This window comes from Chaetodon auriga, chromosome 8, assembly GCF_051107435.1.
Source record: "Chaetodon auriga isolate fChaAug3 chromosome 8, fChaAug3.hap1, whole genome shotgun sequence".
Taxonomy (NCBI): domain Eukaryota; kingdom Metazoa; phylum Chordata; class Actinopteri; order Chaetodontiformes; family Chaetodontidae; genus Chaetodon; species Chaetodon auriga.
In genome coordinates, this window is record NC_135081.1 from 472,219 (window position 1) to 497,364 (window position 25,146).

Sequence of the window (25,146 nt, forward strand, 5' to 3'; positions counted from 1 at the left end):
TTGCACGTCTCAGCTACTGTAGATGCGACAGCCAAGCCCTAATTGTTAAAACTGGGTCCATTGTCTAATGCCGACGTTAACCCACCCATTTCATCGAAGCCTGCCCCTTGCCCTATAAGCCATCTTAACAGCAGTGGGAGAGGAATGGGGACATGAGGCCGGGTGACGGGCGAATAACGTAGGAAGGGGTTACATTAAGTTATCAAGCAGTGTTACCACTGATCGCCTGTCGAGCCTTTAACCCACAGTTTAGAGACAGGGACCAAAGAACGCTAGCCCCACGTTCACATACAAATTAAAAAATACGACGCCGACCGGCTATTTCTTACCTCAGGCGGTGTGTCGAACCAAGTTCCGCGTAGCAGCCATGTTCGGAACCTCTATCTCCCTCCGTCCACACGAGCCGAGCCCCCTCCCCCGGGTCAGTCGTCCCACTTCCACAGCAGAAATCCAATTGTAGAACTGTTTGCCGATAAAAAAATCCCGGTGATATTAATTTCCAGTAAAAATGCGTTATTCTCCGAAACCCACAGAGCGGTTGTCGATTGGGACTGATTGCCGGCAAGGCACAGCTAGCTGTACCTAAGGGGTGGTGGGCAGCCCGCCGCCTAAGCCACCGACCATTCGAACTCAGCCTTCTTTCTGTTTAGTAAGCGTAATGCACTTGTCCGGGAATCATTCTCATATATACGAATGGCCACCTTTCAACTACAGCGTGGGCCAGATGGATTAGCAAGACCACCAGCTTGTTCAATTAATTTAAAGGCAATAAGCTAACATTAGCTAGCTAGCTATCAGCTAGCATGCCAACAGCTAACATTAGTCGTCTAATAAAACACTGCAATTAGTATTTGGACGATACTATAGGCTGCTTAGCGGGCAGCGGCCAGACGATGACTCGCTGGACAAAACAGGCAGACGCTATGGAAACCTACACATGTTTAAATAGGCACAGCTACAGCTAGGTATATGCTGGCCAGCCCCTCCGTGATGTTAATATCGGTCAAAGGAGAGGGGCTGCATTGAGAGCGCACTCCCGACACTTAGCAAGTACGGCCCAGCGCGTTCCAGAGAAATTTCCCACAAAATGGCTGCCAAAACAAATCCATCACGAGTCACACAAGTGACTACCAAAAAATGGTATTGAAATAAAAACGTGTTTGCATAATTATTTTTCATGCAGCTATTTTTCATACACTATACAAACTTTCACCGAGGCATTTGTCAGCAGGTAGGTAAGAGAGAGAGGCAGTTTCACGCGATCTGACAAATTGTACAACACCTGGTTCATTTTCTCCGAATGTGGCTACTTTTAACAGCAAACACACGCTGTCAGTTTCAGAAGTCCATATCTCCTAACACAAAAGACCACAACCATAGATCTGAGTTCCAAACCTAGTTTTAACCAACATAGATGGTGGTCCTGCACGCCACTGAGCCACCAAGGACTTGAACTGACAGTCACTTCTGTTAATGTCAGCTACAACGGGAAACATTCAGTGCCCATTGAGAACCAAGAAATGTTAGTAGTCTCCCCCCCCCCAAAAAAAGCCAATAGTTTGTTTACTGTGTGAAGGTAAACATCTTTGATATGTTGGTAGTCATACAAGGTTCCTAAGTCAAATATTATAACCAATCAAAAACAAGTATCAAACATTTTATTAAGACAAGGTTATCAGTTGTCAAAAACAAAACAAAACAAAAAAACTAATACATGAACAGTTTCAAGCATCAACTTGTAAATCATAACATTCTCCACCATACTAATCATACTTTGTCAACACAAAAGTTATATGACTAGCATCAAATTATTAGGAGAGAAAGACATCACTGACAATACAAAAAGTAAATGGTTGAAAAATGGTAATCTGTTTCCCAGAGCTTTCTTCCACACCTCATTTCTTCTGTTTAGGTGGAGGTCTGAGGAAAGAAAAGACAATGTTAACACAACATATGAAAAAGAGCAGGGAACACGAACACAAACACGAACACACACACAAACACAAACACGAACACACACACACGAACACACACACACACACACACACACACACACACACACACACACACACACAGTACTGTGCAAAAGTTTTAGGCAAATGTGCAAAATGCTGTAAACTAAGAATGCTTTCAAAAATGTAATGTTAATAGTATATTTTCACCAATTGAAATGCAGTGAATGAACAGAAGAGAAATCTAAATTAAATCAATATTGAATGTGACCACCCTTTGCCTTCAAAACGGCATCAAAATTCTTCTAGGTACACTTGCACACAGTTGTTAAAGGAACTTGGCTGGTAGATTGTTCCAAACATCTTGAAGGGCTGCCCACAGATCGTCTGTGGATGTAGGCTTCCTCAAATCCTTGTGTCCCATCAGGACTTCTTCTTTACACTGAAGATAGTTCTTAACGACATTGGCTGTACGTTTGGGGTTGTTGTCCTGCTGCAGAATAAATTTGGGGCCAATCATACACCTCCCTGATGGTATTGCATGATAGTAAGCATCTGCCTGTATAGGGCTGGGCGATAAAACGATAACAATATGTCTCCGGATAGACACAAAACCAATATCAATAAAAAATGCGTTCGATAAAACACTCAATTTTTTTTTCATCGTGGGAAGAAACCAAAGTTGCGAAGCAAGGTTGGTTGCATGAACAAAGGCACTCGCTTTCTGGTAACCTAGCCTAGCAACATAGGGAGTAATCACTGATCAGTGAACAGTATCACTTTCAGTTGAGCCATCTCGTTGTCTCATGTTTGATTCTTCAGGAGAAGTGAGATGAGAAATAGAAAGTGAGCGCTGCAGCGAGTGAAAAAATTGTCGATATAACAGGGAAAGTCAGCTCGCCAGTATGGCAGTTCTTTGGATTTTGTAAGTCGGACCGTAGTCAGACCAATCTGGTCTGTAAAGTATGCAAGACCATTGTCCCCACCAAGACCGGTAATGCCACAAACTTGTTTTATCACCTTAAGCTTGGTTTAGGCTTCTGCGTCGCGGCGACGCCGTACCTACGCCGTCGACGCAGACCCCTACGCGGACCCTACGCCGTAGCCTGACGCGCACCTCCAAAAAATCCTGACTACGCGTCGCGTCGACGCGTAGTGACGTGAACGTCGAGGACTGTGATTGGTCCGTTCAGAACGTAATTTTCGGTTCAGTCACAGCCCTATGGTCGCAGCACAACAACACCGCCATTTTCAAAGTTTCTGTGGTGAGAGCTACAAGAAAAACTGGACCAAGCCGAAGAAAGAATTATCGAGGAGGTACGCAAGTACGACCACCTCTACAACTCCTCTTCGCGGCAGCAAGAGCCCCCCGAAACCATACAAAGACACAGCCGCACCCCCCTAGCGGCTTGGCGGTGAATTGCGGAGCAACGCGTTCCCTCGACGCAGAACTACGAATGCTCAGTGACGGCGTAGGGTGTACGCCGTAGGTACGGCGTCGCCGCGACCCCGAAGCCTAAACCAAGCTTTAGCCGCGCTCACCCTTCGGAGTGCAGCCGTACTCGCCAACGTCCAACAACATCTGCAACCGCAGCACCACTGCACAAGCAGCAGACCACCATGGAGAGGTACTCTGCTTCAGTGCCTTATGATAAATCATCTAAAAGGCACAAAGACATAACGGAGGCAGTGACATATAATATAGCTAAACACATGCTTCCACTGAGCACTTTGGAGAAGCCAGGTTATAAAAATCTCTTACACGTGCTTGACCTCAATGTTATACCTGGCCGAAAGTACTTTTCTAAGACTGCCATTTGTTTTTTATGTTACAGATGTAAAGTTTACCTCAGTTTATTTTAATTTCTCCTATGTTTATAAAACACTGCACATATTTTAAAACACTTTATTCACCAGAAGATTAGTCAGTTTGTGAACTTTCTATCACTAAACTTGCAATAAAAATATAATTGAATAGTTCATGTATGTGTAGAGTAAGAAGAGTTGCTAAAGTTATTCACATGTCTAGGCTGGTTTTATAGTTCAATCAATGTTACTGTACTATCATGTTTGTTTTTTGTATGTTACAGATGTCAAATCTACCTCAGTTCCTGCTATGTTTACAAAACACTGCACATATTTTAAAAACATTTTATTCACTAGAAGGTGAATCAGCTTGTGAACTTCCTGGCACTAAACCTGCAGAAAAAAAGTTCTTAGGTTTCTCTATGTTTACATTTTTATACTCTGCACTATTTTGTTACACTTTATTAAGCATTTGTTATGTATTCTTTATTTTTGCACCTTAATGGTAAGATATAATTGTTAAGTGTTCACTGTGATTTTAGACTTTTATTGACATTTATTATGTGAGTGTTTTCCATGGTTGTGTTGACATTTCCTTTCCTTTCTGCCTTGATAGCTGAGGGGATTATAATCAGAAGAAGGTTAAATTTTAAGTAAAAATGTTTAAATTTAATCTATTTATCTCCTAGTCCTAATTTTAAATAGGTCATAAAAAATATCAATAATTATCAATATCGACCTATATAAAACATTTATATCGTGATACAGTTTTCAGCCATATCGCCCAGCCCTATGCCTGTATTTCTCAGCACTGATGACACCATTAATCCTGACCAAACGTCCAACTCCATTTGCAGAAATGCAGCCCCAAACTTGCAAGGAACCTCCATTCTGCTCCAGCCAAATATTTCGAATGACTCATCAGTCCGGAGCACCTGCTGCCATTTTTCTACACCCCAGTTCCTATGTTTTTGTGCATAGTTGAGTCGCTTAACCTTGTTTCCATGTCGGAGGTATGCTTTTTGGCTGCAACTCTTCCACAAAGAGTCTTCTGTCCAGAGAATCTTTTGTAGGTGATGACTGCCTGAAGTCTGGAACCCATGGACATCACCAAATGCTGGGTTTCCTCTTGTGTGATGCTTTGCCAGGCCGTGACTGCAGCTGTTTTCAGTTGTTTGTTTGCAGGTCTTTCTACCTTAAATTTTGTCTTAAGCAAGTGGAATGCATGCTTAATCGGACTGAGATCAGGTGACTGACTCGGCCATTTTAGAATATTCCACTTCTTTGCCTTGAAAAACACTTAGTGCACGCAGTATGTTGAGCGCTTCACAGTGCAAATGGACAATGGCCAAAACATTGTCCATCTGTACTGTGAAGCCCCATCCAATTAACTTCGCTGAATTTGGCTAAATGAGCAGTGAGCAGACAATGTTCCTCTAGACTTCAAAATTCATGCAGCTGCTTCTGAGTTCTGTCATCATCAATAAACACTAGTGACCCAGTGCCATTGGACGGCATGCATGCCCACGCCATTACACTGCCTCCACCATGTTTTACAGATGATGTGGTGTGCTTCAGCTCATGGACCGTTCCAAGCCTTTTCTCTTTTCTCTTCCCATCATTCTGGTACAGGTTGATCTTAGTTTCATCTCTCCAAAGACTGTTGTTCCAGAACTAGGCTGGCTTTTTTAGATGTGTTCTGGCAAACTCGAATCTCGCTTTTTTATTCTTGGGGCTTATGAACTATTTGCACCTTGTGGTGAACCCTCTGTATTTGCTCTTGTGAGGTCTTCTCTTTACGGTAGACTAGGATAATGACACGCTAGCTTCCTGGAGAGTCTTCTTCACTTCACTAGATGTTGCGAAGGGGTTCTTCTTTACCATGGAAAGGATCCTGTTATCATCAACCACTGTTGTTTTCTGTGGACGTCCGGGCCTTCTTGTATTGCTGAACTCACCAGTGCATTCCCTTTTTGTCAGAATGTACCAAACTGCTGATTTGGCCACTCCTAATGTTTCTGCTATCTGGCCTGTTTCACTTACAGAGTTCCTTCGACCACATGCTGTTGATTTGCAGCAACAGCTTCCAAATGAAAATGCCACACTTGAAATCAACTCCAGAACTTTTACCTGCTTAATTGATGATGAAATAACTAGGGAATAGCCCACACCAGCTTATGAAACAGCTTTTGACTTAATTGTTGAATTACTTTAGGTCCCTTTAAAGGAGGAGACTATGTATGAAAATGTTTGCAAATTACAGCTGAAAGTCTGCACTTCAATTTCACCTCAATTATTTCATTCGAAATCCACTGTGGTAGCGTACAGGTCCAAAATTGTGAAAATTGTGTCACTGTCCAAATACTTCTGTACCTAACTCTGTGTGTGTGTGTGTGTGTGTGTGTGTGTGTATATATATATATGTATGTATGAGAGAGAGAGAGAGGGAGGGTCTGGATGTATGTGTCAAAGCATCACCATAATTAAACTCTGGGAACAATAGTTAGAGGCAAAACCACTAAACCTAACAATGGCAGTCATGGAGCTATGGAGCAGTAATGTGATAATTTGTTGCTGTTTATGTGTTTCAAATTCACCATGTGCCATCTCACAGCCTCTTGATTTTAATCCCACACAAGTCACCGTAAGTCATGTCCTGACAAGTCATGACTTGGGTTTTACATGATGCCACACTGTCTAAGCTATCACCACTCGTAGTAGATGCTAAAATGCTGACGAAAACTCAAGTTTAGTCAAATTTGTGTGGTAGAGACAACAAAGGTAAATGGTAACGTTATTACCCAAACTGTCTGTTGCAAACATCCACCAAATTTACATTGAGGGATTGCTAGCGAGATTCCAGGTGTGCCTACAGTTTTAATGGCAAATTAAGTGGTTTAAATAATTTGCTATGTTTCCAACATGTCCAAATGTCCAAGTGCTAATGTTCTTCAGCCTTCTTTGTAATGAAGTCTGAAATCCTGGCAAATTACTATGTACAACATTTGAATCTTAAGAATTCTAAATAGTGTTTCAAATACACGATTAGCTGAAACGTAACCAAGTGAGAGATTATGAAGAACCCAGCCAGACAGCACATGCTGTGTGTCCTCTAATCCAGTGGTTCTCAACTGGCCTGGCTTCGGGACCCACCATCACCCCTTAATGACAAGCTGCGACCCAAATCCAGGAAAAAAAGACAGCACTCTGATACATAAAACTCCCTTCAAAATAAAAGCACAGGATTTTTTTGTTTTTCTTGCCCTGGCGACCCACTTAAAACGGGTCCACACCCCACTCACGATCCACCAGTTGAGAATCACTGCTCTAACCATACTTTGTCACTTGCAATCAATTACTCACACTTCGCTATCAATCAAAATAAGCTATTTTATTTTCATATGTCACTACCTCTGACTCCAAAACACCCACTAACCACTAAGCTATTTAATCCATTAACAGTTTTTAACATGTACATTCACCACTCGATATCTTTCAGTCGTTTGTTCTCTTTTTGTCCTTGTTGAGGTCGATGTTCTTTTTTCCCCCCAATGAAAGTACATTGAGTGCAATGTTGAGACCAGAGTCAAATTCCAGCAGTCCAGCAGATGGTGCCATTTAACCCAATTAAGGGGCTGTATGCAGGTTGGCAGAGCCACCAAATTCATCTCTAGGTGTAATGTGATATTTTTTGCAAAAAAAAACAAAAAAAAACAAAAAAAAAAAACATGAAGCCTCAGGGAGTAAAACCCTGTGTCACGGAGTTTGTATGGAAATACAGTTTACCTTTATAGATTATACTGATACTGAATTGACAAGAAGACTGTCGATATGACACCTCTAGAGTACTGCGTTTTTGCGGACACGTAAGGAATTATTAATGTGTCATATTTCCTAAAGGTAGTTTGGCACAATATTTTCACTGGGGAGTGCAGGGAGCGTCAGTTCAATTCACATACTGTAACGTTATGTATACTTTTTGCCATTTTGTTATCACCACAGAAACACTAGGTAACTGGTGAAGTATAAGGTTGTCAGACATTCACCAACTGTGTTATTAACTTTTAGTTACTGGTTTGATGAATGGTTTATAGTCTGTGTGTTTAATGTTCAACATGTAAAAAAAATGTTTTAAGTCATTTTTGTGATCACTCACAATCTCAGACTCAATAGTTGCATGGCTTTTGAAACTTGTTCAGATTAATCTTTGACACCTTTAGCCCAATTATAAACTTTATTTTATCGTTAAAATATAACGAGTTGGTCAAATAAAAAAAATAAATAAATAAAAAAAAGATCCTTCACTATCCAACCAGCTCCTAGATAACACTAACCCAGGGTTATCAGTTCACTACAGGCATGAACAAACAATTCAAAATTCAATCTCAAGAGAGATATCAAGATTGGACCTCCAGTGGTTTCATAGCATACGGCACTCATAAATAAAAGGTACAATATGGAGCTTCCAGGGCCGCATTCATAAAGAGTACAAAGAGTTGTTCTTAGTGACGAAATTCTTAGAACAACATTTTCTAAGAATTTCCCCTTACTATTAAGACTACATCTTGGTAAAGATAAAAGTTAGTAAGAAAGCATTAAGAGAGCTCCTAAATTAAAAAAAAATTTAGGAGTTGAGAAGAGGACTTCAGAGGCTTAAGCATTTCTTCAGCAGAAAGAAATGGTGGAAAGAGAAAGAGGTTGAAGAAATATTCTCTGAAAGCTCAATGACAGTGAGTTCATGAAACGCTCCCTTCATCAGCAGAGTGATCACACAAACGATTACAGCTCAGAGTTGCCCTGAAAATTTTCCTAAATCACTCCCAAAATAGGACTCCTTGGTAGAAATTTTTAGGCTAAGTTAGGAGCTCTTTGAGAGTACTGTCAGAATGTTTGTGAATAGGAAACAGGAGATGAAATATAAATTGAATTTGCAGAAACAAAACCATTTAAGATACTTAGTGACAAAACATTGAAAAAAACTGACGCTAGAAAATGAGCTACTTCCAATATTTATCAGAGCATATTAGGGTGAATCTTCTAAAAAGGTCTTTCAAAAATATATTTCGAACCACAGCAACTTCAGAAAAGTAGGAGGACATACTGAACACTACAAAACTTATTTGGAAAAATTTAGAAATATATAACGTAATTTCTATGCCCCTGTCTAAAAGAAGAAGTGTAATTTATGTACATCTGACACTGTCAGACATCTTATGGGCACAAATCATTTTCATATATTTGGAGGTATCCCACTGTGGCTCCATTTGGGAGTTAAGTTCATACCATCCTGGAAACTGTCCTCCAAACCAAAATCACTAGTTCTGACCTGGATCCAATTAAGTCGGAGGAACTTCAGAATCAGAAATACTTTATTGATCCCCGAGGGGAAATTCTTTGTCTTGAATGGAGGAGGAAAGAAATAGTAGTAGTAGTAGTAGTAGTAGTAGAAGAAGAGTAGGAGGAGGAGTAGGAGGAGTAAAATGATTTACATGATCGTTAAGCACACAGAAAAATCAACATGGCCAAATAATAAGGTTTGGTGTGATGAAGAAACATTTAGAAAATCTGAGTCTTTTGGAGAGAGCACCCATCAACATGAGCACATTTATCATTTAGCTTCATACACCAGCAGACCAGCAGCTTCTCCAAACTGGGGGCATGCCAACTGCCATCTGGCTTACTGTGAGCTTTGTTTTCACCATCTCCTACTTGTAGAGCATGCAATATGAAATTCTGTCACTTGCCTTTGGTTTGAAAACTATCTTTCAAACAGACCTCAGTGTGTAAAAATGGGTGACGTTTAATGATATTGTCCCCTCTTCCAATTCCTGTAAATTTCATCTTTATGAGGACAACAATTTTAAATTGTAGCAACTTCTATAAAATCAGCTGTTGAATGTCTGCAGTCTTCTTTTGATTCACTTCAACTCCAATTCCATAAGCACAAGTTAGTTTTTAATTCTGATTAAACAAAATGGATGCTATTCACCAAGTCCACTACTACTGAATCTGGTAGCATCCACTCAGTTGATGGCATATATGCGTAGACAGAGTGCCTAAATACAAATACCTAGGTATCTGGTTGGACAACAATCTAAACTTCAAATATCACATCAATACATTGAAATACACAGATCGGTAAATTGAGAACAATACTTGTTTTTTGTGTAGCAATAAGAGTGCTTTCCGATGTGCCACAGAAAAAGAATGGTGAAATCATTGTTCTTATCTATTTTGGATTATAGGATGTTATTCATGGCAAAGCTGCTGCCTCCACACTGAAGTCACTGGATGTTGTTTACCACCCAGACTTAAGCTTTATAACTGGTGACCCCTACAGCATCCATCATTGCATCCTTAAAATCAGTCAGCTGGTTTTTATTCACCTGTAAATTTTTAACGCAGTTGCTTCCACCCTACATTTCATCCCCTTTAACTCTGAACTCACAAAATCTAGGCAATCGCTCACAGACTTGGATTTGATGTCATTTTCTTACAATGCACCTTATACATGGAACAACCTGCAAAAGGTCTTACACTTGGACTCTGCTGCCACTACGGGTGTTCAAAGGCCTTATTTCAGACCTAGTTTCCTATATTTTTATTATTTAGTTGATAGCATATTATTTTGTATATAACTTTTGTCTGTTTTGTATCTCAATACCATTTTAAATGAGGACAACTCCTCAATGGTCTTCCAAGGTGAAATAAAGGTTGAATGAATATCTGATTCATTTATAAGAATCTAAGAATAAAGACAGTTTAGATATTCACCAAAAATAGCTTCTTTATATTTTCCAAGGTGTGTTGCAAACATATTTATTCCTCCTGAACCTTCTGGTGATTTTGAAAAATTTTGTGTCTTTTTAGTGATCATTTCTGATCATCATTTTCATATATAAGCAAATTTAGATCCTGTTGATTTAATTGCAGAAAAGAATTTGGACTTTGATCAAAATGTTGGGGGAACTGCATGAGCAGCTAACCATGGCCTACACAAAAACGTGAGCAACAATGCAAGGAATCCAGCCAAAACAGAAATTATATACAGTGGGAGGAACTTAATATTCAACATGTCAACATGTTTTTTTCATTTAACATATGTCCAATGCAGCTACTGACATGTAATTACACAGGAAAAAAGGTATTGAACGCACCAACTGAAATGTATTCGATACTTGGTGGAGAAGCCTTTGTTTGTTATGACTTCAAGCTTGATATGCGAAGAAACTAATCACTCACAGTGTTCAGGTGGGATTTAAGCCTGTTGTTCCAAATAGGCAGTCTTAAAACCTTGAATGTTCCAGGGGCCCTTTGGTGGATCTTGATCTTAAGTTTCTTCCACAAATGTCTGGCAATTGACTAGGTCATTCCTCCAACTTTATTTCCTTCTTCTGGAACAAAATAAGTCTCCTTTGTGTTATGTTTTGAATAATTGTCCTGTTGGAAAGTCCACCCACATCTCCTCCTCATCTTCCTTGTAGATGCCAACAAACTGCTCTCAAGAATTTCCCGGTAGGCCCAGTCATCTTGTCTTTGATATTTTGGATTCTGTCAGTACCATGAGTAGGGGATTTTAATACAGTCACTCACTACTATCATGAAAGTTTTAGCATATTAAAAATAATGTGCTTTAATGTTGCTGTGATAACATGCAGGTAGAGGGCTATGCAAATACTCCTAGAACTGGAGTCACACCCTGTAAATATAATTTTCCTCACTATGAGGGCGACATGCATGCACTAATCATTTTAGTTTTAAATACTTTAAAAGCAAGTACAAGGCAGGACTCACTTTAAAACTTAACTACAAGGTTGGATTGACACAAATTTCAAACTTAGAAACTTAACTTTTGCTTTGTTCATTTTGCTTGTTAGCCTGTTGAATTTGGCGTTAACACGTACTAGGGCTAATGTGGCTACCTGCATCTATTGTAGACCCACATGCTGGAGCAATGGCAGAGTATATAATATTGAGGGACAGTCAAGAGAAACTTAATGTTAGAATCGCGAATTTAATAACCAGAGTAGTGGATTGGATGTTGTAAGACAGTTTTTTCCAACATGCCAAGTGTGAATGTACTTGACAGACTTGTCCCATGGTACACTGACTGTTGTATAGTACACATTGGGTTTTCTGCCAAATAAATGCTGTTGAGAGTTCTAACCCTCATATTAGTCTAACTCAGATAAAGAATCACATTTACTAATTAACATACATTATGCAGCAGTCTACACCTCCCGAAACACATGTATACCTCATTTTCATTCCTATTTCGAGCTGATGACCACATCAGTTTTCTTAATCATTTTTTTTTCATGTTCACTTGCATTGCGAACAGAGATAGAACCATTTTTTGAGTAGAGTAACCCCATCTATTTTTGTAATACTATGATGTACAGTTACCGTAAAAAAAAACAAATACACTGATATAAATTTTAGGTCATCATCCACCCCTAACCCTGAGAAGAGAAACCATTCCATAACATCATTCTTCCTCCTCCACAATTCACGCTAGGTATTGTATTTTTAGGGTCTTTTGCAGAGCCATTTCTCCTCCAATCACTGCACATCATGTTGGTCAGGAAAAGTTGTATTTTTGTCTTGTCTCACCACACTACATTCTCCCAATAATCTACAGTCTTATCCAAATTTTGTGCGGCAAACTTCAAAAAAGCTTCAACATACCCATTCTTCAGTAATGGAGTCTTCTGGGGTGATTGTGTATGGATCCTGTTGCAGAGGAATTCAGTTTTCTCCGACAACTGTGTGGAGCTCTTTTTGAGTGGCCCTTGGGGTACTCCTCTGACTGTTCAATTTTTTTCCTGTCATTCAACTTTATTGAACATAATTTTTGCCATTATTGAGTTAATACCATTGTCTAGTTTCACATGACTAGCTGCATTGGAAATATGTTTAATTGTTGACATGTTGACATGTTCAATACTTGTTTTATGCAGTTGGTTTCTGACCAAAGTGTGAAAGTGGCCATTTTAACACCACCACAGGGTCGGTTGACATACAATATTTCATGCAAGTCCAAGAGAAAAAATTATGCATGCAACCAACACACAATTTTTCACATACAAGGAAACAAGTTGTCAGGTTGTTCTTTGCACACAGATAATCAATCGGCTGCACCAGTGATAATTTCGGTGTGTCACGGTAAAGGGGGTTGATGCTTAGAGCTGGTCAGAGAAACAAGTCTAATATTTGTGTACCTGTAGACGCCCACTACCACAGCATGATCTCTCTCATAGGGTTCCAGTGTGAGCTGTTCCTGTGGTTTCATGTTCTCGGCACTCATCTTCTTCACCTCTGAGGCAAACACTGCCTCTGGAGCTGCTGTTGAATCTATACAGTTAGCCTGACATGAAAAAGAGGATTTGATGAGAACTCAGAGTACCGTACATGAAATTATACTGCAAGCAGCAATATACAAGTTTTTCAGTACCTGAAAACATATTTGGGTATTTATCCTGCAGATATTAATCCATTAAAATGGCTCTGCCATTAGTTCAGACTTCCCCAGTCAGCCTTATCTCAGCTTTCCTCAGTTTCCTTGGTTTCTCTGGACTTCACTTCAACTAGTTTACTCCCCGATAACGCAAGTTAGTAGTTCATGTGTTAAAGGTTGGAGGACTGCAATCAGTGTACCTTGATGGAGATAACGAAGTGTCCTCCATTCTTCAGGAAGTTGTGAGCGTTCAAAGCAACAATCCTTGTCTGGTCAGGCTGGGCAACATCAGCAAAAATCACATCCACCATGCCTAGAGAAGGACAGACCATTACCATCTTGACACAAAGCATCTATTTACATATTTGTTGTTATGGATCCAGTTTGACTTCACAGATGTACATGTGAAGCTACTTCACATGTACATCTACTGGCTACTTTCAGGGAGAACAATAAGCAGATCTATCAAGCTCCATGGCAATGATGTTGACATACAAGATGTTACTCTAACAAATCATGCCCTAGCACAGAGCAAGAGGGAAAGCTTCAACTATTCTGTCTGGTTACACACAATGATGGAAAATATTCGATTTTTTTTTTTTTTGCAACAAAAATTAGACAAAAAACACTCAAATATATCCTCTTCTTCACAAGCTGATTACGCAGGTCAACCTGTTACAGCAGCTTGCATTTCAGTCACAGTGTCTCTGCCACTCATGTATGCTAACGTTACTGGTTTTGGGAATGAACAGAATTATGAACCAAATATGTGTACAATCCCAGTGAAGATCAGAAAAAAAATGGCTTGATGTCTAAAAAAAAACATGACCACAAGTTTGTGAACATGACCGCAAACAAAGCAACAGAGGGTTATATGAGCTGTGTATCTATATGGTGAACTCAAGTTTGATTCAGTTTAAAATACAGGGCTCACACAGTATGGACAGTGATAACATGACACTTACTGATTCACACTTACTGACAACACTGTATTCACTTTCCAGAACTGGTATTGGAACAAAAACTAAGAAAAAAAATAAGTCAAAATGGACTGCATTTATATTGCGCTTGTCTAGTCTTACAACCACTCAAAGCACTTTACAACACAAGTCAGCACTCACCCATTCAGATATGCATTTATAAACTGGTGGCAGAGGCTACAATGCAAGGTGCCACCTGGTTATCAAGAGCGATAATCATTCATGCACAGACAAACACCAATGGCACAGCGTCCGGACCAATTTGGGGTTCAGTATCTTGCCTAAAACTACTTTGACATTTAGAGTGTTGGGGCTAGGGTTCAAACCACCGACCTTCTTGTAAGTGGATGACCACTCTATCGTCTGAGCACAGTAGTTGACAGCGTTACTGCTGTGGTTAAGGTCTACCTACCAACCAGCATACGGTATTTGTGTGGGTGCCGAGCATCTTCAATTATTGGAATGATGTTGGTGCGTTTCTTGGCCACATTTAGAAGGTCACGACCTGAACGATGAGAAAACTCCACAGCATAGACTAGCCCTTCCTGTAAGACAGGACACAAGACACAAAGATTACTATTTTTTTTTTTTTTTTTTATACTTACTTTCAGGAAAATAACACAAAGTCATTACTAAATTATTGTTAGGCTCAGCTTAATGTTACATTTAGGTTCAACTGTTCTTTACAATTTACCTTCAGAAGTGCTAACTGAATAATCATTCACCCAATTAGATGGGTTGACATCTAGCATTTTGAGACAACTGCACTGGCTGATGCCTGAGTACACAAAGTCGACAACAACATATGTATGCAGACACGTCGGGGGACAACACTTATTTTTGTTTTTCTTTTTTCTGTGTTCAAGTGAATAACAAATTAGTGATAAAAGTTCACTTAAACCAAAAACAAAGACACTGGGAGCATGGCCATGCCACTGAACTGAGCACATGTCTTTTTGTGAGCTTCCGGCGATATTCGGCTAAAATCCTTAAATATCCTGGAAAATACATGGACACTGCAGTGAAAAAGCGCTAACAACCAAGCCACGTTTTAAAATGCTGACAAGGAAAAATAACAGTAAGAGTAAAAAAACATCAGACTTCGCTCCAGTCGTGGACGACGAGTGGGATGCTAACAGTATGACTAGCTTGACAGAAAATGCTAGTACGTCTTCCCAGCCAGCTACCCCACCCGCCGATGCAGCCCCAAACCTGGATGTTATCCATGCAATGCAATCCACAACGTGAAGAGAGATGTGAGAGACTTTTCAAGCCGCATGGACGAGGCAGAAGAATGAATCAGCAAGGTCAAGGACGTGGTTAACTCAGAGAAAGGCAGAGCCGAAGAGCTAGTTAAACACGTGGATCTCCTCAAGCGCAAATTAGACAAACTTGAAAACCCCTCGAGGAGATCAAATCTCAGGTTGGTTAACTTGCCTGAAAAAGCCAAAAAAACCGACACAATCGCTTTTCTCGAGAAATGGTTACCTGAAGCTCTGGGCCAGGCAACATTTCCCTCGCCACCTGTTATTGAAAGAGCCCGTACAGAGTGTAATTTACCCGCCTCTCAATTTTGTGTTAGTAATGTTTTTGGATACAGTTACTTTGAAGTTAAATAGGGGGACTGTTATCCACATTTATATACAAAAAACGAGAAGTGGATGTGACTTTTTTTTTTTTTTTTTTTTCCTTTTCAAAATTTATTGCACAAAATACCTACATAATTCTTTTCTGATTACCCCAATGACTGTTAACCAGAAACTACTGTAATGAATAGATGCCCTTCATAGGGCCCATGTTTTTGACATGGTCCAATTTTGGGGGGGGGGGGCGACACGACGAGTAGTTGTATTGTTCAGGATAACCGGTAAGGGGACTAGTTTGTGGCAGCATTTTGTTATTGTTTATGTTCTTTTTGTACCCTCTTATATCATTTATTTTTGCACTCACCATGGTATGCTTCATCACAAAACACCAGGTGTATCCGTGTGTCAGAGGACCAATATTAAGTTATCTTCTTCTATTTAAAATTTATATAAGATGACTCCAGTCAAGGATTTAAAATTTACTTCCTGGAACGTGAGGGGTATGACCAAATTAATCAAGTTGAAGCAGGTTATCACTAGGCTTAAACAACTAGATTCCTCAATTGTCATCATTCAAGAGACCCATTTACTCAAAGATGAACTATTGAAAGTATGTAGGAGATGGCCAGGCCAGGTATTTTCTTCTTGTTTTTCATCACACTCTAGAGGAGTCCTGGTATTGATCCACAGATCGGTGCCATTCCAAGTGAATAATACTATTTCAGACACCACTGGTAGATATTTGGTGGTACAAGGTACACTTTTGAGTAAGAATATTAGCTTAGTTAATGTGTATGGCCCCAATGATGATAATCCCTCATTTTTTGAGAATTTATTTTTGTTAATTGCCACCCTTCCTGGTACTGTTGATAGCAGGAGATTTGAACTGCACTCTGGACCCAAAACTCGATCGCTCCTCCGGGGTGGACACCTCACACCCTCAAAGTAGGAAGAAGTTACAACACTTTGTAGACGAACTGAATCTCTGTGATCCTTGGAGAGCGCAAAACCCTACAAAAAGAGAATTTTCATGCTTCTCATCATCATTTAAAACCCAGTCTCATATAGATTATTTTTTAGTTTCCAGATCCCTGCTGCCCAATATAACTGGATGTCAGTACAATAGCACTGTTCTGTCAGACCACTCCCCGACCTCATTGTTCTACAGTGAATCCCAGCTACCCAGAAGGACCAATAGATGGCGATTGCATCCAAAATGGCTGCAGAATTCTGAGTTTATCCAGTATGTTGGTGAACATATAGATGTATGTTTTACTACTAATACCAGGTGGGAGGCCTTTAAAGCATATATCCGAGGCCAAATGATAAATTTTACTGGTTCCAAATTCAGTAAATTTAAACAGAAAACGAACGAATTGGACATAGAAATTAGAGAGATGGAGAGAGTGGTGTGTCTTGACAATTCAGTGCCAAATAAACAAAAACTGTTGGCCCTTAAGGCTGAGTATGAAGAGCTATCCACACAAAAGGCTGAAGATAGCCTATTAAGAAAAACCCAGTAGGTTGCTTGCCTGGCAAATCAAAAAACTCACTACAGAAAGAACTAGAAATGCAATTAGAAAATAAAAGGCGTTATTACAACAGACCCACTGGAAATTAATCATACTTTTGTCTCATTTTACAAGTCTCTTTATCAATTGGAATATCCAGCAGAGTCTATAGATCAGAATATTTTCCTAGATGGGTTAGAAATTCCCACCATTTCAGAAGAGACAAGGCTTAGGTTGGATAAAGAATTGGATGCTACAGATATTGGTAATGCCATTTGTAACATGAAAAATGGAAAAGCTGCAGGGCCCGACGGGCTGCCAATAGATATATATAAATTATTTAAAGACAAACTAATAATCCCTTTACTAGAAATGTCTTCCTCTGTCTCTGCAAAACGCATTGATTACTCTCATTCTGAAACTGGGCAAGCCACTGACTGAATGTGGATCTTACAGACCAATTTCACTTATGAACTCTGATGCAAAAATTATAGCGAAAGCCTTGTCTATGAAACTTGAGAGTCCTGCCATCCATTATACATATAGACCAAAATGGTCTTGTGAAGAACCGTCAGGGTTTTCACAATGTGAGGAGAGTACTTAATATAGTCCATGCTAATGAAGGGTCCTCTGATACTGCCATTTTGTCACTCGACGCTGAGAAGGCGTTCGACAGAGTCGAATGGCCATATCTTTTAGAAGTGCTTAGACGTTTTGGATTTTGGGACTACTTTTGTAAATGGATTGACATTCTGTTTACTGATTCTGCTGCAGAAGTTTGCACAAACTATGTGACTTCTCATCCATTCGGGCTATCTTGTGGCACAAGACAAGGTTCAAATAACGATGGAGCCATTAGCATTAGCAATAAGGACACATCCCACAAATGTGGTATTAACACAGGTGGTTTGGAACATTGAATTGCATTATTTGCAGATGACACTATCGTGTTTCTTTCGGGTCTGAGAAAATCAATACCATCCCTTTTAGAGCTGATGAATGAATTTGGTAGCTTTTCTGGGTTTAAGGTGAACAAAGAGAAATCCTCAATTATGTTCCTAAATGAGAGAGAGAGAGAAGAAAACCAATGATACCTCACCCCTTCATAAATATTGCAGATGGTTTTAATTATTTGGGTATTAAAATAACCCCAAACATAAGTGACACTAGTTCTACAAATTATGAGCCCATGTTAACTTCAGTTTCTGAAGATATTACAAGATGGATGGCTCTACCTCTCTCTTTACTGGGTAGAATAAGTGTAATTAAATTGACAATTTTGCCTAAGTTTTTATATTTGTTCCAATCGATCCCTTTAGCGCCTCCACCCTCATTCTTCTCAAAGTCAGAAAGCTCTTTTTGAATTTTATCTGGAACAAGAGAAAGCCAAGACTTAGGTTATCTCTTCTATATTTGCCTTATGATACGGGTGGATTACAACTGCCTAATATCCAGTGGTATTGTTGGGCTGCCCAGTTGAGGGACGCCATGTTTTGGTTTTCTGAAGGAATAGATTTGCCCTGGTTACAAATATCTAGAGGACTTACCAATGTTGTCTTGTTTTTCACTGATTTGGGGCAATGAATATTTCAGCCCAGCCAAGAATGATTTGGGATTTAAAAGTTGGTTAAATAAGGGTATAACTAAGTTGTTAGACCTATATAAGGACAATACCTTGATGTCATTTGACGATCTAAAAGTGAAGTTCGACATCCCAAACAAACACTTCTTTAAGTATTTGCGACTTAGAAGTTTTATTCTGACTCGCCTCAAACAATCATCTCAGCAACCTCTACTGTCCACACTGGAATTATTTTCCACGCAGTGCTGTTTCAATAAGGGGCTGGTTGTTCAAGTATACAGAATTTTGATAAATAACAATAATGATAATACGGAGAGACAGAGACAAGACTGGATACAAGACTTAAATGAGGAAATATCACTGGAGGAATGGGGTACAATATGCTCAAAGGCCCAATCACAGAACAACACCGGACTGCGCTTGATACAAGTGGATAATGAGATTATACACGACCCCTGTAAAATTGAACAGATTTAACCCTAATATTCCTGATCTTTTTTATAAGTGCAGTGAATATCAAGGTACTCTATACCATTGCTTGTGGGGATGTGAAGAAATTCAAAAATTTTGGAGACAGGTGACACAGTATATCTCACAAATGACCTCTACCCTGATTTCTCTAAATGCCAAATTGTGTGTTCTGGGTATCTATTCTGCCAATTGTTCACTGGCTAATAGAGAAAAAAAGATGGTAGATTTGTGTTTACTATAGGCTAGACACTCATTTGCCCTGTGCTGGAAAAATGTTAATGGTCCTACCCTCTGCCTTTGGTTGAGATATCTAACATCAAGTCTGGCTTTGGAAAGACTCACTCATATTGTCAGGAAAAATATGTCTGAGTTTAAAGACATTTGGGAAAGATTCTTAGATTTTGTTAAAAATGGTGATATTGAAGATGCTCTGTAAATAATGCTGTGTGTGTATGGTATGATATGAAGTGATGTTATTATTGGATATACCGTGGGGATAAAAGTAAATGTCCAATGTTATATGCTGCCTGTTCGAATGGGGAAGTTTAAATGTTTTGTTGTGTGATTGTTGTTGCTTGTTCTTCAGTTAACCATGTTTAATGTGAAAATTCTAATAAAGACATGTTTAAAAAAAAAAAACAAAGACACTCAACAGTTTTGTTGAGTCTTGTTGTCAGTTCTTGCTTGCAGGATTTCTGCCCTTTTTTCCTTTCAAATGGCTTCTAGTTCAGTGAGATTCTTGGGCATGTGGGTCTGCAATGCACTGATCTTTTGAGGTCTATCCACAGATTTTTGATGAGGTTTATGTGTGGGGCCTGTGAGGGCCACTGCAAAACCTTCAGCTTGAGCCTTAAGCTATTGGCATGTCAATACATGTACTTGGACAGTTTTTATTTTTCCTTAGGGAAAATCTTTGGAAATAGCTGCATTTCATCACCCACATGCCAGATTCTTTAACATTCCACACATACCTTTATATTAATGGATAGAGTATACTGTCAGTGTTAGAATCACCTGTTGGGACATTCTGAACTCATTTCAAAAACTTTATCATATCGTGGATGGGTTGTATTGAACTGTATCAAGCTGGATAATTCACATCTTTGGCAACCACAACTACACCAGTGTGTAGTACTCACCGGTCCAACTATGTCAGAAACATGGGAAACTGTGGTGCCAGAGGCTGCACCCAGGTACATGACCTTTGCTCCGGGCTTGATATGGATCTGGTCTACTCCTCCCAGGATGGCTGCTGCCAGCTTGGATCGGAACGGATTCCAGGCTCTGTATTCAATCTTAGCCTCTCCTTCCTATGAGACAAAGTAAGAAAACAGTGAATCCTAATTCTACATCTGGCCACACCAGAAACAACAGCTGCTGACTTCACAGATCAAGACTCTTGGAGACTGATGCAGAGCATCATTTTTGACAGACAGATGATGAAAGCATTTTGTAACTACGCATTTAGGACACAAAAACTAACTACTGTGTAACATCTTCTTTTTTTTTGTTTTGCTTTTGTAGAGACAAAACATGTACATTTTCCCCATAACAAGTTTTGATTTAATATTTCTTCACTTATGGTTATCCTCACACGTTGTCTCTCGTTAAGTAGTAACATCAACAATCATGACCATTCATGCATAACAAGGAGTTCAACCTTTTGACAGTTTGCTGTAAAACATTAATATTTTTACAATGTCCCATCCCATCCATCCCAAGTGTCACTGACAAGAATATCGACCAAAAAGCTGTCAACAAAGGCATACAATATCAGTGTTTCCTCTACATTCATTTAGGAGTGGCGGGCCGCCATTCCTAAATCCTAGCCGCCGCTCCTTCAAATTTCTTTCTTAATTTATTTATCTTTTATTGTCACAAATACACCACCGCCGCACGTCTTCAGCTTCACAGCAGAGTCCGACGTTAATTACTCGCGAGAGCGCGGCCTTGAAAGTGACATCACGTCAAGCACCCAGGCACCAGGTCAGAGAGTCAGAGGAGTGTCATCTCGGAAAGTAGGGCAGCAACTTACCAGAGAAAAGGTAGATTTATTAGCTTAAGTTAAATAGACATTCACAAAATATAATGCCAGCTAACGTTACGTAACATATCGGTAGCTTAAGTTAATTGGGCCCGGTGCCAACTCATGCTACATTTACACTTAGGGAAAACGCGTTTGTTCTCATGCGGTTTGGCCCTTTGTTTACACGCAAACAGAGTTTTTTTTCACGGAAAACAATCATTTTTAAAAACTTCGGCCAAAGTGGAGATTTCTGGAAACGGCGGTTATGTGTTGGCATGTAAACAGGCTAAAACACCGTTTTAGGTTCTGAAACGTCACAACATGTGACTGAAAATACTTAACGTCATGTGAGTGACCTATGTTTACACTCGCACTCGTAGGTTTGGCATAGTTATGATGGTGCTCGACAGTGTATTTATCCGGGTTCCTGTAAACGACAACATTTTTGTAAACAATGTTGTGTGCACGATGTTATTTTTGAAAACGGAGGGGCTAAAATATCCGTATTCCAAAATACCCTGCTACGTGTAAATGTAGCCTCAGTGTCACTAAGGTGAGTAAACTAATTGATAGCATTAAGCTAATATCTACATGCCATTATGTAACTGCTGACTGCATTTTCAGATGAGCTTGTTCAAATATTTCTCTAAGAAGAGAAAGACAGCTGATGAAGATGACGCTAGTCAGGTATCATTAGCCTTTTACTAACTCAAATGATGATGGTTGGGTAAAAAATTGTGTCCACACTTGTAATCAGATGTGATGTGAGTGTAAACTAACGTTAATTTTTTATGTAATCGTATAAGACAAGTAACATTAGACAGGGAGGAGCAATGGAACAAAGTGAAGGAGAGCAGAGTACAGCAGGGGGAGAGTCGAGTGAAGGAGCAGGAGAGCAAAGTGATGGTGCAGCCTCTGAGCCTTAGAGCTCTTCTATAAAAAACCCAGAAAAATTAATTGTTCTGAGCCTGGGTTCAGACTTTGCCACTGATTCTACAGCCCCATCAAGAAATTATTATTTATTGTTTTTATCTTTATTTATTTAATTATATTGTTTTATTTATTTTTAATTTTTACATTCAGCCTTTAAAAATCGATTTTCAACTGGCCATTCAATAAATAGGCTGTAAAAGTAAAATCTGCAGTCAAGTGTCATTTGTTTACGCCGCCACGACTCCCTGGAGAGCCTGCCCCCGCTGCTGAAAAAAATCCCAAAAACTGACAGTAGTATACTGCCTCAATATAAAGTCCACAATACTTATTGCGGTATTTAAAAAAAAGAAAGAAAAACGACTTGGAAAAAAAATTGCCCTCATTAATAGTGTACACAGTATTGTTTTTTTCATCTAAAATGTATTTTTAACTTTAGTGCTTTTGCTTTCATAAAATAAAATAAAGCATGTGCATCTGTTTCTTTAAGGCTCTGTGTCACTTTAGCTTTTGTCTCTTGGTACAGAGCTGGTATCACTGCGCGGTTTAAGGGTGGCCTTGATGGAATTGTATACTTCTGCTCCAGTGTGCTTACTAACCTCCGAAATCCATCACTGTCAACCACAGAAACAGCCTCAAGTCTCTGGCTATATATTCAGCAATGCATCTTATTATTTCTTCAGCTCTCAGACTGCTATGCAGAAGCGTGGCTCCAAATGCTTCTTTCAGGCTCCTCTGGCCTGGCTGAAGCCTTTTCTCATTGTATGTTGTTGTTGCTTTTTTGGCAATGTGCCAAATGGCTTCTCATGTTTGATATGTTTCCTGTAGTGTAGTTGACCGTCATCCGGCAGTATTTGGAAACTGTTTTGTGTTTGTCAGGTTCCTTTTCACCATTGTCAGTCTTGAAACGGGAAAACAAAAAATGCTGCCACATATTAGCTCTAAATCTTAATCTCTTTTTCCATTATCAGCATGTTCATCCATCATTTTCTAGTTGGGTTATTTTTAGCAGTGCTTGGCTTGCATGCAAAGGTCTGTCTCTACTGATTGCACCCTTTGCTGTCCAAACAAAAATACACTTTTTGACCAGGAGAGATAGTCAATAGCCATGTAATGTCACGGTGGATAGCGCCACAGTCCCAAGACAGCATTGAGCCATATTTCTGATGGGATATCACGAGATTCAGTAAATTGTTACATACCCAAGTGTTATACTCGTATGGTTAGAATTATGGTTATATTCACATTAAAAATGTATCTGAAAATTCAACAATTCAAATACAACTGAAAAGACAAATCTGAAAAATAACAAGAAAAACAATGAATAATTTTACAATTAAAAAAATAAAGGAAAAGGGCCTTAAGCTGAGGTTTAGGCACCCTGCCTGGTAGGTACTTAGTAACACCCCCTTGGTGAGTATCATAGCTTGACAACACTTTCTGAAGCCAGCGAAGAGTCTTTCATCTGTCCTGCTTTGTGAACAACAACTAATTTTATTTTCAGAGTGGTACGCAGCTGCTTAGAGGAGGCTGCTGACTGTTAAGATTGCTGGGAATCAGAGTATTTAGAAAGCTTTAAAATTTCCATCACCTCGTCTTTCCTAATGATGACTGAACAAGCCTGAATGACATAATTAAGGTCTGAGACATTGATAAAAGTTATGAGAGCTCCAGCTTCTTGGAGTGCTAAAACTTTTGCATGGTGCTCATTTCCTTTTTACATCTAAAAATTGTACAAAAGAAAGATAATATACTAATCTTGCTTAAAATATTGAAAAGGATTTTTCATCTTTAACTTTATGCCTTTAGGAGATCAGTTCATCTTCTACTCATTTAAAACTATTCACAGTAACAAATATTGACCAGATGTGCCCAAACTTTTGCATGCCACTGCACTTGCTCAAAAAATAATCTACATTACAACATGTGCAAGTAATTAACTGATGAGAAGCTGGAACTTGAGGTGGAGTGGTTGGTATACAAGTTTTGGATCTTGCTTTTAAACTGCGACATTGTACACAGAGCAATGCGGTATCAACCGAATGGCAGGCTGTAAACGTTGCAATTTGGGGCACAAAGTCATAATCTCGCTTTGGTCACCAAAATGGCTACAGCCAGCTGAGAGACACTGTGGTGCGCTGGGATGTTTTAACTGAACCGTGAGTGGGATGCACACTTTTATTTTCACTGACTTCTCACATCACAAATAACAAAGAAAGACATTAAAACAGGAGTCTTTTAGGTAAAATATGAGACTCATGTTGAATGATATGGAGTTCAGTGTCACGAACTGAAAAAAGGGAACAAATTGTCGAATCTATAATTGAACTGCCAAATCTATTTCAACTGACAAAGGTCTGGTATATCCTCTCGTCACATCATTATGACAGTCTACAAAACCAAATAAACATATTAAGTTATTTATGTGGTTTCAGAATTGAGCATCCCATGGATGATTAAGCATCACAGATTATCAACATGGGTGCATACAGCATCGATCAGATGACCTTTCTTGACAGTGGCCATGAATTTATACGACCAATGCTAAGTTTGTAGCCTTGTTCCTTGAAATTTGTTTAGTGAGGATTTCTCTTATTGCTGCAAATATAGCATGTTGGGATGGTTGAGGCTATAAAAATGCAATTGGTAGACTTATCAAGGAAAAAAATAGGGTCTCTGTACGCACAGATAGTGAGTCTACTGTGTCCTTTTAGATTGTGATGTGTCAGACACAGCAAATGTACAACATCACGACCTGATAGACTAGTAACAGTGGTAAAGGTGATTGTCAACCTGGCCCACAGAGTGACTGACCCATCAGAATTTCTCCAGGTGCTCCCGATGG

At 39.4% G+C, this 25,146-nt stretch overlaps 2 protein-coding genes across 3 annotated transcripts in view; both read right to left on the bottom strand.

Moving 5' to 3' along the window:
- dyrk1b (dual-specificity tyrosine-(Y)-phosphorylation regulated kinase 1B) overlaps window positions 1-1,024 on the bottom strand; it is a 101,156-nt gene extending 100,132 nt beyond the window's left edge. Inside the window, exons 1-2 of one of the 2 annotated variants that reach the window (XM_076736686.1) lie at window positions 936-952; window positions 330-462 (exon numbers count right to left, since the gene is read on the bottom strand). The gene's annotated coding sequence lies outside the window, so the exon portion shown is untranslated. Of the gene's footprint in view, window positions 1-329 lie in introns of both variants that reach the window. The other variant, XM_076736685.1, reaches the window with a different exon arrangement.
- A 542-nt stretch (window positions 1,025-1,566) lies between these two features.
- Window positions 1,567-25,146, bottom strand: part of fbl (fibrillarin) — a 28,560-nt gene continuing 4,980 nt past the window's right edge. Inside the window, exons 5-9 of the mRNA XM_076736851.1 lie at window positions 20,485-20,655; window positions 14,608-14,740; window positions 13,416-13,528; window positions 12,980-13,125; window positions 1,567-1,920 (exon numbers count right to left, since the gene is read on the bottom strand). Of these exons, the coding sequence (XP_076592966.1) occupies window positions 1,896-1,920; window positions 12,980-13,125; window positions 13,416-13,528; window positions 14,608-14,740; window positions 20,485-20,655 (588 nt within the window). The 3' untranslated portion in view covers window positions 1,567-1,895. The remainder of the gene's footprint in view (window positions 1,921-12,979; window positions 13,126-13,415; window positions 13,529-14,607; window positions 14,741-20,484; window positions 20,656-25,146) is intronic.